Source organism: Sus scrofa, chromosome 9 (assembly GCF_000003025.6).
Source record: "Sus scrofa isolate TJ Tabasco breed Duroc chromosome 9, Sscrofa11.1, whole genome shotgun sequence".
In the NCBI taxonomy this organism is placed as follows: domain Eukaryota; kingdom Metazoa; phylum Chordata; class Mammalia; order Artiodactyla; family Suidae; genus Sus; species Sus scrofa.
In genome coordinates, this window is record NC_010451.4 from 125,003,275 (window position 1) to 125,017,558 (window position 14,284).

Below are 14,284 nucleotides of genomic sequence, written 5' to 3' on the forward strand. Positions count from 1 at the left end.
GGAAAGTGGGAGGAGGGTAAATTAGGAGTTTGGGATTAGCAGATACAAACTACTATATATAAAATAGATAAACAGCAAGGTTCTACTGGATAGCACAGGGAACTATATTCAATATTCCATAATAAACCATAAAAGGAAAAGAAAACAATTGCTTTGCTATTCAGTGCCCTTTGTGGTTCCACATGAATTTTAGGATTCTCTTTTACTATTTCTAAATATTTCTACTTAGCAAAAATGCTTAGAACTTTGATAGGGGTTGCATTGAAGTTGTAAATTGTTTTGGGTAATATGGATAGTCTTAACAATATTAATTCTTCTAATCCATGAGCATGGGATGTCTTTCTGTTTTTTTATGTGCTTACATAAAACATGTCAGAACTAATAGATGATTAAAGTTGCAGGATACAAAATCAATGTATAAAAATCAGTTGCATTTCTATACAGTAATGATGAACAATCTTCAAATGAAATTAAGAAAACAGTTCCACTTACAATAGCACTGAAAAGAATAAAATACTTAGGAATCGACTTAACCGAGGAGATGAAAGACTTCCACACTGAACGGTACAAATCATTGCTGATATCCTTTGAATCAAACTTGACCTTTTCTTTTAGGACCATGCTAGATCACAGGTAGGTTAGTCTGGTAAATACATTCAAACGATTATAAATGGCTTGCTGGCTTATCCTTCCCACATATGGACCGTGAGTATTTTAACCCAAAAGTATGTGTAATAGGTAATACTGACTGAGCTACCTGCAGGTGAAATATTTTAAAATAAATATTTAAAAATTATAAACTGCAACACCTGACTGCTCTACCGAGCTTAAAACCAGCCTTTTTCAGGGGATTGAACATTTGGACAAAACCACATACATTATCAAGTATAAATACAAGTAGTTATTCTTGGAAAACCTCTCTGAAGTTTTTCAGCTAGAAAACATCATTTTAGATTTCCCCACATTGTATACATACAACTTTTCAGTGAATCTGAGAAGATGCAGTTTAGGAGGGAGTACACTCATAAGGGAATGGAGCTTTTTTTGATCATGTGCTAGATAATTTATGTACATATTCAATCCTTTTTCAAACTCTGTGAGATAGATGTTTGACCCATTTTACAGATAAGGCTATGAAAGCACAGGGAAGTAGCACTCCAGTTCACTGTTAAAGTAAGCCGGCATTTGAAGCTGCCTCTGGTGGAAGCCTGTTTTCCCCTTACACACCGGGTGGCTAGCTACAGAATTGGTGGAAGAGAGAGGAAGGTGATGAGATCTGAAACTTGAGTGAAGGCTTCTGATTTATGAGCTGTCCTATCCAGAAAGACGTCCTGGAGGGGGCGAGATTGAAGAAACTTCTTGATATCCCTGAAGTGGAAAATTTTAAGGAGTCGTCTCCAAATTTACAGCCAAAAATTAGGTTAAAGTAGTGGTGAAATTGACCTTATGGGTTGCTTAACTGTCCCCAGGTGCATCTTGTATTCTTCAAGATCACTGAATAGGGGTGGGCCGGGGGACTGAGGATGGCTTAAGAAGCATAGAGGTAGGTTTCCACACGATTTTGCTCTGGACACTGGGAACACTCTAAACTGGTGATCACAGAAGCATCTAGTCTACGTGAGTTTTTCAAAAACTGGAAGCAACCCCTTCGGGTTTTATAAAAAGAGCATCCCTTCTCTCCACAGTTACTGAGCTCTCTAGGTTCTGGTTGTATGAGGGGAAGGAACTTTGCTGAGTGACTTCAGGATGTTCTCAACGGTTCAAAGATCTTTTTATTTTTCCTTGATGCACCCTCACTCTTATTTATTTTGCTCTCCTGGGAACATCAGCATATTTGATTCTCTAGCTTTTCGGTTCATAATATATTCTTCACCAAAGCCAGCCTTATGCCTTAGCATGGCCATTAATGAGAGGACTTTCTTTAGAAAAAGAAATTGAAAGGCGATTAAATTCATTTAGGGGTGAGTAGTATAAAAGACAGGCGCCCTAGACGTCTTTGCAATTGACATGAAATTCTGTTAGGTGCCAAAGTTTAACTGCATTACCATCTGGTATGGGGCTGCTGATTTACTTAATGTGATGACAAAACTCCTCCTGGCGGGCTCGTCATGAATGGCTCTTCCCCGAGGTACTATCCCACTGTGTCCCAGCAGTACAGACAACTCAACCCCTGGTGACTGCTCCCAAAGACTCACAGAACGTCGGGGGCCCACTTTCCTCGCTGTCAGTCTCAGCAAAACCCTCTCCTGCTTTGTCCCTTTCCCTCCCACAATGACCAGTTGCTGTTGGATGAGCCTCTTCATTGGGTGGAAGAAAGAAGTCCAGGGCAACTTCCTGTTGGTAGTGTGCTGATGCGGGACAGGGGACAGCCTTTGGGTATGGGTTTTGGAATACCTTCTGACCAGTTCTGTTTTTGTTCGAATGAAACACTTCTGGGCTTCCAGTATTGCCGTTCTCATGGGGTCGCTCTGATGGAATCTCATTCAATAGGTAACCGGCGGATAATTAGACGTTTTAATGATCCCCTCCTCCCATCCTTTTTGCATCTCCCCCTCCCCCTTTATTTCTTCGCGCTAAGGAAGGAGAAACACGCTTGGATCCCACAGACCACACCCGGGTCGTTTTAGGCACCTGGTCTGTGGCCAATCAGGCAAACCCGATCCACTTGAAAGGGTGGTTGTCTGCCGATCACCTTCAGAACTGGAGAAATACCGCACGCTAACTTTATCCATGGGATTTCCGAGAGGGAGCGTGTGCTCCGCAGCACAAACAGGAAAGCCTGACATCACGGAGCGGCGGAGTGGCGTGGGGAGGAGTCTGCGGCGCCCTCGCTCGCTCGCTCGCTCGCTGCGCTCCCTTTGTGGCCGAGCTGCGCGCACCGGCGGCGGCGGCGGCGGCGGCGGCGGGGCGGCGGGCGCGTGTCTGTGTTCGGTGCGCCGCGGCCGCTCGGGGCTGGGGCCGGAGGCGCCGCGGCAGAGCCGGGCGGGGACTGCGTTTGCCTGGAAGCAGGGCGCACCATGCCGCGTCCACACACCGGAGAGAAAACTGAGAATGAAATTGCTTTGGCAAGCTAAAATGGTAACGCGAACTCTCTGCCTTCTCCGAGGCGGCTCTGGTGGGGAATCTTCTCCCGCTTTCTCTGGGCGGGTTTTGGACTTGCTCGGAGTGCACGGAGCAATCCGATCCCTTACTTGGGAGGTCAGGCTTTCTCCCTCGGCTTCCTACGCCTTCCTCTCTGCGTGTCTTCTCCCTTTAAACCAAACTTTCTCAGCAGTTGCCTTTGGTGTGTCTGGGGCAGATGTGTGTTAGCAAAGGAAAACTTTTAAGCCAGGAGGACTGTGCGTCTGCGTGAACCGCGGGCACTTCTGCGTCCCGGCGGCTCTTTAAACACAAACTTCAAGTTTAGCTGGGGACAGGGAAACCCAGGGGGTCCCGCTGCACAGACTTGATGTGTGCCTTTTCTGCACTTGCCAGATGATCTGACAGAAATAAAAACTTTCTACCTCCCGCTAACTTTTTGGGTTCCCAAACAATGAGAGGAGAAAAAAAAAAAAAAAAAAAAAAAAAAAAAAAAAAAGGACATGCAAAGCATTTCACTCCAAAGGAGCGAGCACTCTTGGCATTTTAAACACTTGTTTTGGCAGTGTTTAAAATGTAGTTTGCTCAAATAACGGAGCCACTTAGAAAAGGGCAAACTTTTCCTGCGAATGACTTATTTTTCCTCGCACTTAAGGAGGAAAAGTTAATCAGGACTAAACCACCGTTTCTTTAAGAAGGGGGAAAGAGAAGACTTTTTAAAAAACCATTTAAGATATGTGAGCAAGTCTAGGAAAAATAACTAAATGGGAAAGTCCGGGACTCCTGATACCGCAGGAAAGGGCTGGGGGCCAAGAAAATCCCCGCATTCCCTCTGTTGCAATGTGTCCTGTGTTGCTCTGATTGTGATATATATACATATTTTTTGAACAGCCCCATCTTTTATGTCCCGAGTGCTGTTGTAAGCAGCTGGGATAGATTGCGGTTAGCAGAGAGGAAAAAAAAAAAAAATACTCTTTTTCTTTCTTTTTGTCCCACCCCCTGGCAGAGCTCGATTCAGGACTGGGGTGAAGAGGTAGAGGAAGGAGCTGTTTACCATGTCACCCTCAAAAGAGTCCAGATTCAACAGGCTGCCAATAAAGGAGCAAGATGGCTAGGGGTGAGTAAAGCTGGAGAGACTGTGAACTTTGGGCTTGCAGTGTCTGTGTTCTGTGAATATCATTATTTAGCAGAGGCAGGCTTTCCCTCCCCCCCCTTTCCTCCTATCATCTCTTTTAACCTTAAAAAAGGAAACTACAGTGACCAAGTGTTTGCAGTAGCAGTACTGGTCTGTTTTCCAAATATCTCCCTAGGTTTGTCAATAATTCAGAACCTCTTGGAAACATCTTGAGGTACTTGGCAAATAGAGTGGGGATGGAGTGGCAGAACGTAGCACAGAATTACAGGACCAGAAAATAGCCCAGTGTTAGACAAGAGCCATTTTGCCCGGATGGCACCCCTTCCTCTCCCTGTCTTTCTCCTGTTGATGCTGACATCCCTGGTCCTACTCCGTTCCTGTACCAAGTACCTGGAATGCTCGGGGGGCCTGACATTCCAAATCTGCTTCCTATGGTGGCGGGGATGGCAGATTTCCCATTGTCACCTCCTTTCCACAGCCCATGAGGAGGCAAAGGTGTGCTTTGTGCCCATGACTTCATGTACAGTGTGTGGAGAATGCTGGGTCTTTGGAGAAACACTGCTTCCATAAATAAAACTTTTTTTTTTTTTCCATTGAGATTTGAAAGTATCAGGTGGGATCAAGCGAGTTACTCTTTATTGCCGGATGGATCCTTCATCACATCCCAACTGAAGGGGGTGTGAGGAACGAAACGCTTGGGCAAACACCCTCATGCAAAGAAGGAAGGAATTCTTCATCTGGGGCTAGAAGCAATGCTCAGAGGGCGGACAGCCTTGAGAAGGAGCATAGTGGCAGGCGAATAGAGGAGGGTGGGGTGTGGTTTCACGTGGTCTTATTCTGGCCCCACTCAGGCTTCACAGCTGATGGGCTTGAGAGCCGTGAAGATTATGCTCGGGTGTCCTGTCTTTACTAGCTTCATGTTTCAGAAAATTTTCAGTGTTTTGAGCAGCATTCAAAGGTGGGGTGTGAAGGAGGACAGGAAGCAAAACTGCCCTGGACTTCACGTTAAGACCGAGGCAACATGTGACTTGCAATTCCTGGCGTTTAAGGCAGGATGCCCGGCAGCAATGGTTTCCTCTGCCACGGGTCTGCTGGGCTGCTGACACGGGCGGTCGTTGCTTTGGGCTTCCCCGGCTGTTTCAAGTCAGGCGTTTCCTGCTCTGTACTTGGGGTTGAGGTACCACCCACCAGGGTGGTAAGCTGTTAGGGACAGGTGTAGCCTGGAAAGCTAGAAACCTTTGCTTTGAAAACCTGAGGTTTCGACTTTTCAAGTGGGTACTTGGAGTACGATTTGGAAATTAATTAGATGTATCACCAGCAGCCTGATAGGAAAAGCAGAACTAGAGTTCTGACAGGGCATCACTTTGTTTTTGGTGATCGTGTATATGCATTTTGCTTACATGCAGTTTTGATGTGGTCTGGCCTGAGTATTTCAAAATGATTCACAAGTTCTGAAGCAGCTGCCTTCAAAAGGGTCATTACATTTTCTGATGCCAGGTTCTTCCCCTCTTTATAATGAGACCGATGTTGCTCTGGTGACAGTTTTAGTTTTTAGCCAAAGGCAATAGCAGCAAATGAGCAAGTCATGGGGACATGGACAGGTTAACTCCGCAGGTCCCAAATACAAGTGTGGTTCATATAGATGCTCCCAGTTAGTGATTGTCACTGACTGTTCCGGTCACCGGACCCCTCTTTTCTCCCCCTCTCCCTGAGTTCTCATATAGAGTTCAGGGTTGGTTCACCCCGGATTTAGGAGTAGAGCTAAAATATCAAAGAGGGAAATAGGTAAAAAGATGGCCTCTAGTTGGTGGAGGAATGCGGCCCCCCTTCCCCCCATTTCAGCAAAGTTTGATTTGCTGCCCGCCCCCCCCAGTCGTTGAGCGCCAGTTCCTAGGGACGCTCCAGCTCTGATCCCCCTTGTTTTCTTGTCTTAGGTGTCCTGTTGGGAAGCACTGTTTTTGTCCTTGGAAATTCCAGGCTTAATTAAATGTGACTCAACCAGTCGAGCCATGGCAATTACAAAGCCTTTTTCTTTAGGCCCGTGAGTGGCTTCTCTATGTTTGTTTTCTGATATTCCTTTCCAAACTTTTCAAAGCAGCCGGTTTTATTTATTTACTTATTATTGAATGTAGTGGACGTACACTATCCTGTTAATGTCAGGTATGCTGTATCATGTGACGTTTGCATATATTATGAAATGATTACCACGATAAGCTGGAAAACCATTTGTCCCTACACAAACTTACTGCGCTATGACTGACCGCATCCCTCATGTTGAAGCAGCTAGTTTTAGAGTGAACTAGGGACTGAGGTCAGGTGAAGGTATATCGAAATATGACGACAGTGTACAAGGAAGGTGGTATTGTGATTATCTCTTTTTTTCCCACATGAGGAAACTAATGTCCAAGGGAGTTCAATTGCTTGCCAGGATCACACAGCTAGAAGTGGTAGAGGCTGGATTTGAACCCATATGTTTAGTTCCTTGCTGTTGGGAACTGCCTAGGACCTTAAGGCTGTTTCCCTAGCAGGGGAAGAGAACACTGACTCAGAGGAGCAAGGATGCTGGAGTTCCCTGGTGGCTCAGCGGGTTAAGGACCCAGCATTGTCACTGCTATGGCTTGGGTCACTGCTGTGGTGTGGGTTTTATCCCTTGGTCCAGGAACCTCCACATGCTGTGGGGGTGGGCAAAAAGAACAAGGATGCTTAGTGTGTAGTTCTCCCCTGAGATTTTGCACCGGGGCAGGACTTGAGCCATCTGGCTTTCTTTGATCTTTTGAATGATAACTTGAGCTGCAAGTTGAGATATTTAATGTGAAGATGTGTGTCTTGTTAACAAGCTCTGCATCTTGGGTGCATGAAGTACAGTGCACCAAAGATGGACAAGCTTGGGAGTTCCCGTCATGGCACAGTGGTTAACGAATCTGACTAGGAACCATGAGGTTGTGGGTTCGATCCCTGGCCTTGCTCAGTGGGTTGAGGATCCGGCGTTGCGGTGAGCTGTGGTGCAGGTTGCAGGCGTGGCTCAGATCCCACGTTGATGTGGCCCTGGCATAGGCTGGTGGCTATAGCTCCAATTCAACCCCTGGCCCGGGAACCTCCATGTGCTGCGGGAAGCAGCCCTAGAAAAAGACAAAAAAAAAAAAAAAAGAAAAAAAAAGATGGACGAGCTTGTCTAGCACCGGAGGGCAGACCTGGCTCTCACTGCATGTCTGTAAGTAAGGCTTAATCAAAAGGCCTAAGGGATGAGCACAATGTATTTGCTAGTACTCAGATCACAAAATAGAACTATGATTCAGTTTGGGAAGAATAGCAAAATAATTTCATGCACATTCTTCAATGTGACATGTGATACAGTTCAAAACAGTTAGAACATTGCTTTTGTTTTGTTAAATTTTGTGTTCAGTTGATCTCTTTTGAAGTAAAACCCCTCTGTCTTTGGTTGTAAAATATACAACTGATTGTGGCTTAGGCTGGCTTTACGGGTACATGCAGCTGCAGCTTTAAGTGAGGTTATATTGGGCAACTTTGAAAAACCAAATATTATTGAAATACTAACCCAATTTTTCCTTTACAATAACATCTTAGGGATAATTTTATCTGGCTGCTCAAAGAAAAAATGGCTCTGATTATGTCACAGAATCATAAAATCTTAGGATTGGAAGAAACCTTAAAAAGTAATTTTATCCAACTGTTCAATTAGCTTGTAGAAAAATTTCCAGTAGTTTTTTGGAAGAGCAAATGGTGAAACGTTGTCATTTTTCTTTGGTTCCAGCATTGTGGGTGTACACTGACAATTTAAGAAAATGTCCGCATTCTCTGGAAGCAGGAAATGTGCCCTTTTAGGAAAAATACTCAGATGGTCAGAGGAAAAAGGTCCCACTCTCAGGGAAAGGGCTTCGGTGTCAGGAGCTCACTTGACTGTCTTCAGAATACGGTGGCTGCAGGGTCCAGAAGAGCGTCAAACCCAAGATAAATTCAGTGGGGATATTTGTTGGACAAGCAGGATTCTTAGGGCCAGGTCACCTCTGCAAGGTTTGTGTGGGAGGGGAGCCGTCAGGGGATAGTCACATGGCTTTTCTTCCTGCACGGCTGTGGCTCTGCGGCCCTTAACAGTGGGGTCCCAGTGCCTCCCTGCCCTTCGTCCTGTATTTATCACACTGTCTCCCTCAGAGGCCGCGTTGGGTGGAGTTGAAATGCTTGATGGCTGGGAGGCTGGTAAAGAGAGCAAAGCAGAAGAGAAGAAAGCAGAACTGAGTCAGAAATCAGAGGAACCGGAACTCTGTCCTAGAACTTAGTGGGTTATCCGAGTGCACTTGTCACATCTGGACGGAGGGGTTTTCCTCACGTGGATACGCTGGCCGGGTTGACGCCGCAGGGGGTTTTGGTGGCATTGCTGTCCCTATTGGCTTTCAATGGCATATATCCTCGAGTTTTCAGCCACCTTCTCTTCTGGGATGCTTCTCTGATCTCCCAAGTCTGGAGGGAGGTACCCTCTCCGCACGTTCCAGAAGTATGCTCTGTCCCTCGGTCATGCATTTACCTCACTCTGTTGTAATTGCTGGTTTGTTTGTATTTCCCATTAGACTGAAGTGGGGGCTGTGACCATTTTGTTGGCAGAAACTCTGTAAATGTTGAATGAACGGATCAAGTTTCATGCCTTTTTGGGGAGGCGAACATGGTCTTGATAAATATGAATGTATGGTTGCTCCTCATTTAAAACCAAAGCGGCATGAAGATGTTAGCTCGTAAAAGGAGGGCACATGGGAGAGAGAAAAGCCAATTAGCTAATGATTATAGCTCTCTTACTTTCTTCCTGACACAAAGCAGGACATAAACAAAAGTAGTGATTATTCATTTTGACAAAAAAAAAAATTCGTGGCAGTGAATTAACTAGACAGTCCCCCAGTGCCTTTTGAAAGCAAGAGGTCCAGCTGCATTGAGTGTTGGAAGAAAGCAAGGCCGTAAGGCCATGCACGAGTTAGAGGGCTGGCAGGCATTCCCCTTACGTGTGGTTGGAGGGCTCAGGAGCCAGGTTTTAGAACTGTAAGGAGAGAAGCCCTGGAGGAGCCCTCAGTTTAGTTTGTCGTCCTTGTTTTCATCTAGAAAAACAGGCCCTTGGGTTGTGTTATTCCTGTCTATCGGAATGTTTAATTTAGGCTTTAGAAAGTAAATTTCAGAATTTAGCAACCATCTGTAAATGAACCAACTGGTATTTTTCATTTTGACCTTGGGAACATGTTGCTAAAATAATCCGATAGGACAGCCTGAGGCCTACACCAATCAAGAAAATACGGTGCATTTCAACTGCCTGAGCCATCCTTCTTATGTTGGAGTGCTTTCCCTGCTTTCAGAAGCTTTTGGGATCTGTGTAAGGAATATCTAGCTTGTAACCCAAGAATATCCATTTCAGTTCGGCAATCCAGGAGACTTGAGTTCAAGGTACATGTCTGCCCCCAGGGAATACTAACAGCATAAGTATGAGGCACATTAACTCCTTATTCTTTAAGTATACATTCTATTAAATTAATATCATAGACGTATTTCTTATTTCTGTGAACTTATTAAAACAAATGTCCTAGAGGAGTTCCATCGTGGTGCAGCGGAAACAAATCCGACCAGGAACCATGAGGTTGCAGGTTCGATCCCTGGCCTTGCTCAGTGGGTCAAGGATCCAGCGTTGCCGTGAGCTGTGGTGTGGGTAGCAGAGGTGGCTCAGATCTGGCGTGACTGTGACTGGTGTAGGCTGGCAGCTGCATCTCTGATTCGACCCCTAGCCTGGGAACCTCCATATATGCCGCAGGTGCAGCCCTCAAAAGACAAAAGAGAAAAAAAAAATGTCCTAGAGTTTTAAATTTAGAAAGAAAAGGAGAGCAATAAAGTCATTAGGGTGTCTTTTGCCTTTAGCTCTTAGCTGGACTTTGCCGCCTCCCCATCCCACTTATTTTAGTTGCCTTCAGTCGTGGCGTCTGCATCTTTTTATACGTCTCCCTTCTATGTCACCTGAATCTTGTGGTGACTATCTTATACATTTTACATTAAAATATGCAGTCATAAAGAGTCCCCTTTGTGGTTCAGTGGTTAATCAAATTCAACTAGGATCCATGAGGACACGGCTTTGATCCCTGGCCTCGCTCAGTGGGTTAAGGATCTGGCGTTGCCATGCACTGTGGTGTAGGTCTCAGACATGGCTCAGATCCGCTGTGGCTGTAGCTTTGGTGTAGACTGGCAGCTACAGCTCTGATTTGACCTCTAGCATCGGAACTTCCATATGCTGAGGGTATGGCTCTAAAAAGCAAAAAAACAAAAACAAACAAAAAAACCAAAAACAGGCAGTAATAAGCTAAAATAAGTAAAACATTTCAATTTCTACTGTGAAATGTGATACACTTTTTATAGAAAAAAAAGGAAAGATTTCTGTAAAGGAAGGTTAAATGGGGGAAGATCCAGAATGTTGATTTATTCCAGGAGAGGCGATCAGCTGGCTCCGTCCAGTGTCTGGGTTGCTGATGGGTGTGGCTGTCCCCACAGAGTTGATTTGATGGCTGGAGTTTGGGGCAGTTTCTGGGTTGTTTGCTAAGTGAAGCATCCGCTGTGAACTCCCTGGCTGCTGTTGCCTGTCTCCATATGGTTTTGTCATCTGCATTTGACTCTGCTAACCTCGCCTTCCATACTCATCGAGAGCCTCCTTGATGCCAGACACCACGTTAAATCTTGGGAATCCCAAACGAAACAAAACACCCCTCGTTCTTAGGGAAAGCTCAGGTTGTAGGGGAGACAGAAACTGTGAGTTGATTATAGTATATTGTGGTGGGGGGACCATTGCCACAGGAGAGATCTCCCTTGGGTGTTAAGGGAGCCCCGAGGGTGGCACGTAAATCAAATGAGAGTGGGAGTGGTCACTCCAGGAAGGCTTCATGGAAGAAGGGCCCTGAAGAGGAGAGTCGATGGATGAATAGGAGTTCACGGAGGGTGTGTGCAGTGATACAGTCCTGTCAGAGCAAGGCTGGGGAAGAACTGAGAGCTCGTGTGAGGCTCAGCCCGGGGAAGAGGGAAGGGCAGCCAGAGAGAAAGGCTGGAGCCCCCTCTTTGCTAGGCTGTGGAATTTGCTCGGTCCTGAATGCTGAGTTGTCACCAAATGCAGAGGGGTCTGGTGAGATTTGCATGTTAGAAAGATGACTGACAGCTGAGGAGTGGATGCTTGCGGAAGGAGCCAGATGACCGGATGCAACCCGGGCAGCAGAACCCAGAGAATGGGTGGGAGAGGGGGGAGGGGGAGAGGGGGAGGAGGAGGGGAGGAGGGGGGAGGGGGAGGGGGAGGGGGGAGGGTGGGGGTGGAGGTTGAGTAGAGGAGGCCTGGTGGGCGTGGGCGTGGAGCTTAGCCCACCTTGCTGTCCACGAGCAGGTCAAAAGCCTTCTGGCTTTCTGGGGTCAGCACCATCCTCTTACTGGATGAGGGTCCTGCGGACTTCAAGGCAGGCTGGCTCTGTGTAAACACTAGCAAATGCCTTCTTTCCTGTCAGCAGGCCCTGCAGACCAGACCCAGGCATGCCTGATGTGTCCTGTCCAGAGATGCAGTCTCAGTTCAGGCTCGTGAAGCGGGCCTGCAAGCACTGATTGCTTCTCAGATTCCCAGAAGGCTCTGAAGAGCTGGTGGTTTCTGTTGTTTTGGGGTTTTTTTTTGTTTTTTTTTGTTTTTTTTTTTTAAAGTCTTCTGATTCTTAGAAACTAAACTGAATCTGTAGGTCATAGAGAGAGAGAATAAATATGGAACCCACAGGACTGATTACAGAGTCGTATTTTAGACAACAGCAGTAGAACTTATAATTGTGTTGTTAGGGACACAAGAAATTTTATGGTTAAGTGTCCTGGTCTTTTCCCCCCCTCCTGACTCAGTGTCTTTAAACCCTTTTCTGAAACTATTTATCCTGGCTGCCTCATTACTGTTCTTGGAGGCTCACTCTGATGGTTAAGTCCACTAGGACAAAAGAAAAAATTTGGTACGATCTAATGTTTCCTTGGTTTACCTCCACCGTGATCCCTCTCTCTCTCTTTTACGCACACATATACCAGAAATGAAAATGTCTTTTCACATTGTATTTTTAGGATGTGGTGCATCTTTGTCATGTCAGTTCGTGACCACTTCTATATACCTGATCAAAGCCTGGCTTTGTTAGGTTTTGCTTGGTTTCCCTTGTGTCGTTATTGTGATTGATTAACTTCTGTTTAGGAACCGTCTTCAATTTTTTTTTTTTTAAAATCTTTTCTTAGGGCCACACCTGCAGCACATGGAAGTTCCCAGGCTAGGGGTCAAATTGGAGCTATAGCTGCTGGCCACAACCACAGCATCGCAGGATCCGAGCCGCGTCTGTGACCTGCACCACAACTCATGGCAACGCTGGATCCCCAACTCACTAAGCGAGGCCAGGGATCGAACCTGTATCCTCATGGGTACTAGTCGGATTCATTTCTGCTGAGCCACCACAGGAACTGCCTAGGAACTGTCTTCAATTTTAAAAAGAATAAAAAGAGAGGGGGGGAGGAAGGAATATAAAGGTAGGACCAGATTACATTAGATAGAAGACACCTCCTTGGAGGAAGACCAGTTAGTCTTGTGCAGATTGAGACAGAGTCATATTATTTACCACAGATCCTTTGGGCTTAACATGGTAGAAAAACCTGAGCCTTTTCACCAACGTGGTTGTGTGTTTGTGTTCCAGTGAGTGGGGTTTCTGCCTGGCTTGGCTCCTCAAAGCCATCTTCTCCTTTATGTCCTGCAGTGTAGAACTGACCTCTAAGGGTGATAATGGAGGTGGCTGGGGGTGGGATGGTCTGTTGGTGGTGGTTCTGAATGTTTTTCTATCTTCACAGAATCATTACCCCGTATTTTCTAGTATTTAGTACCATCTGTGGTCCATTCATTTGAATTCATTTCCGCATCCCATGTAACCTCCCCCAGACATTTTCTGTTTGCTCTTTTCAGCAAAGAATTGAGCAGTTCAGCTTTTTTCCCTCCTTTATTTTGTTTCCTGCCGATTCAAATGACCCATTTTCATCTTCTATAAAAGCCAAGCCAAGGCTGAGTCCTTCCAGCTTCATCATTCTGAAGATAATTTGAAGGCCAAAAACAAACCTTTTCTGCTAAAAGTAGGATGTGTTTGGTCAGTAATATCAGCCGAGGCTCTTGGCAACTCTCTAAGTAGCAGCTCTTCCCAGTCAGATGCTGTTGCACGCCTGCAGCTTCTGTCACAGATGGTGATGGGGCTAGAATCTGTGGACAGCATCTGTGTAGTAAAAGTACATGAAATGGGTATGGGTAAAACTAAGTGAAAGTGGCTTAGACATTGGCTAGAAATGAAATGCTTCAGCGTCATGACTTTTCTCATTAAAATTGCAATACCTGATACTCCCAAATAGAAAATCCAGCAAGTTGGAAGCACTTGGTTCGTTTGTGAAGCACGGGAAACACATTTGTTCTTTTCTATCCGAATGTTAACCCCTCCTGATGACACAGCACAGGGAGCATATCTATTTAACAAACGTCTCAACCAAGTATGAACAGGCCCAGAGCCGCCAGGGCCTGGCTGGGGCGTCAGCACAGGGCTCCTTCTCCCAGGCTGGGGCCTTTGCAGGAGATGGTACCTCCTATTTCCTCTTTCCCTTCAGGGTTCTTCCCAGCAGAAGCTGCGATCAGGGTTAGGTAACCTAGGGGCACTGGTCCAGGGCCTGTGCCTTGGAGCCAGACAGATCTGGATTCAGAGCTGGCTTGGGCCACACGCGAGGCTCCATGGGCTAGAGCCCTGAAGGGATTGACCCTTTTGAAGCCTGAGTTCCTCACCTGAAGAGGGAGGCGATGAGCGTGCCCCGCGGACAGAATTGCTGTGAGCAGTGCGTGCGTTAGGTGTGTCAGGTGCTTGGCACGGAGCCTAGGACATGGAATGCTCTCCCTCACCGAGCACTGGGGCTCTCATCAGGACCCCACTGTCTGTTCCTCTTCTTCTTCTTCTTCTTTTTTTTTTTAAATTTGTATAATGATTTTTATTTTTTTCCATTATAGCTGGTTTACAGGGCCGT

The 14,284-nt window shown here is 46.1% G+C and overlaps 1 protein-coding gene across 6 annotated transcripts in view; it reads left to right on the forward strand.

Annotated features, from left to right (window-relative positions):
- RGL1 (ral guanine nucleotide dissociation stimulator like 1) overlaps window positions 1-14,284 on the forward strand; it is a 294,657-nt gene that overhangs the window by 154,917 nt on the left and 125,456 nt on the right. For 2 of the 6 annotated variants that reach the window (XM_003357576.5, XM_021063811.1), the window contains exon 3: window positions 4,085-4,195. The exons of 1 other annotated variant lie outside the window; for it this stretch is intronic. In XM_003357576.5, coding sequence (XP_003357624.3) covers window positions 4,085-4,195 — 111 coding nt within the window. Of the gene's footprint in view, window positions 1-2,304; window positions 2,491-2,605; window positions 3,079-4,084; window positions 4,196-14,284 lie in introns of those variants that run through there. 3 more of the 6 variants (XM_021063813.1, XM_005667817.3, XM_021063812.1) reach the window with 3 other exon arrangements.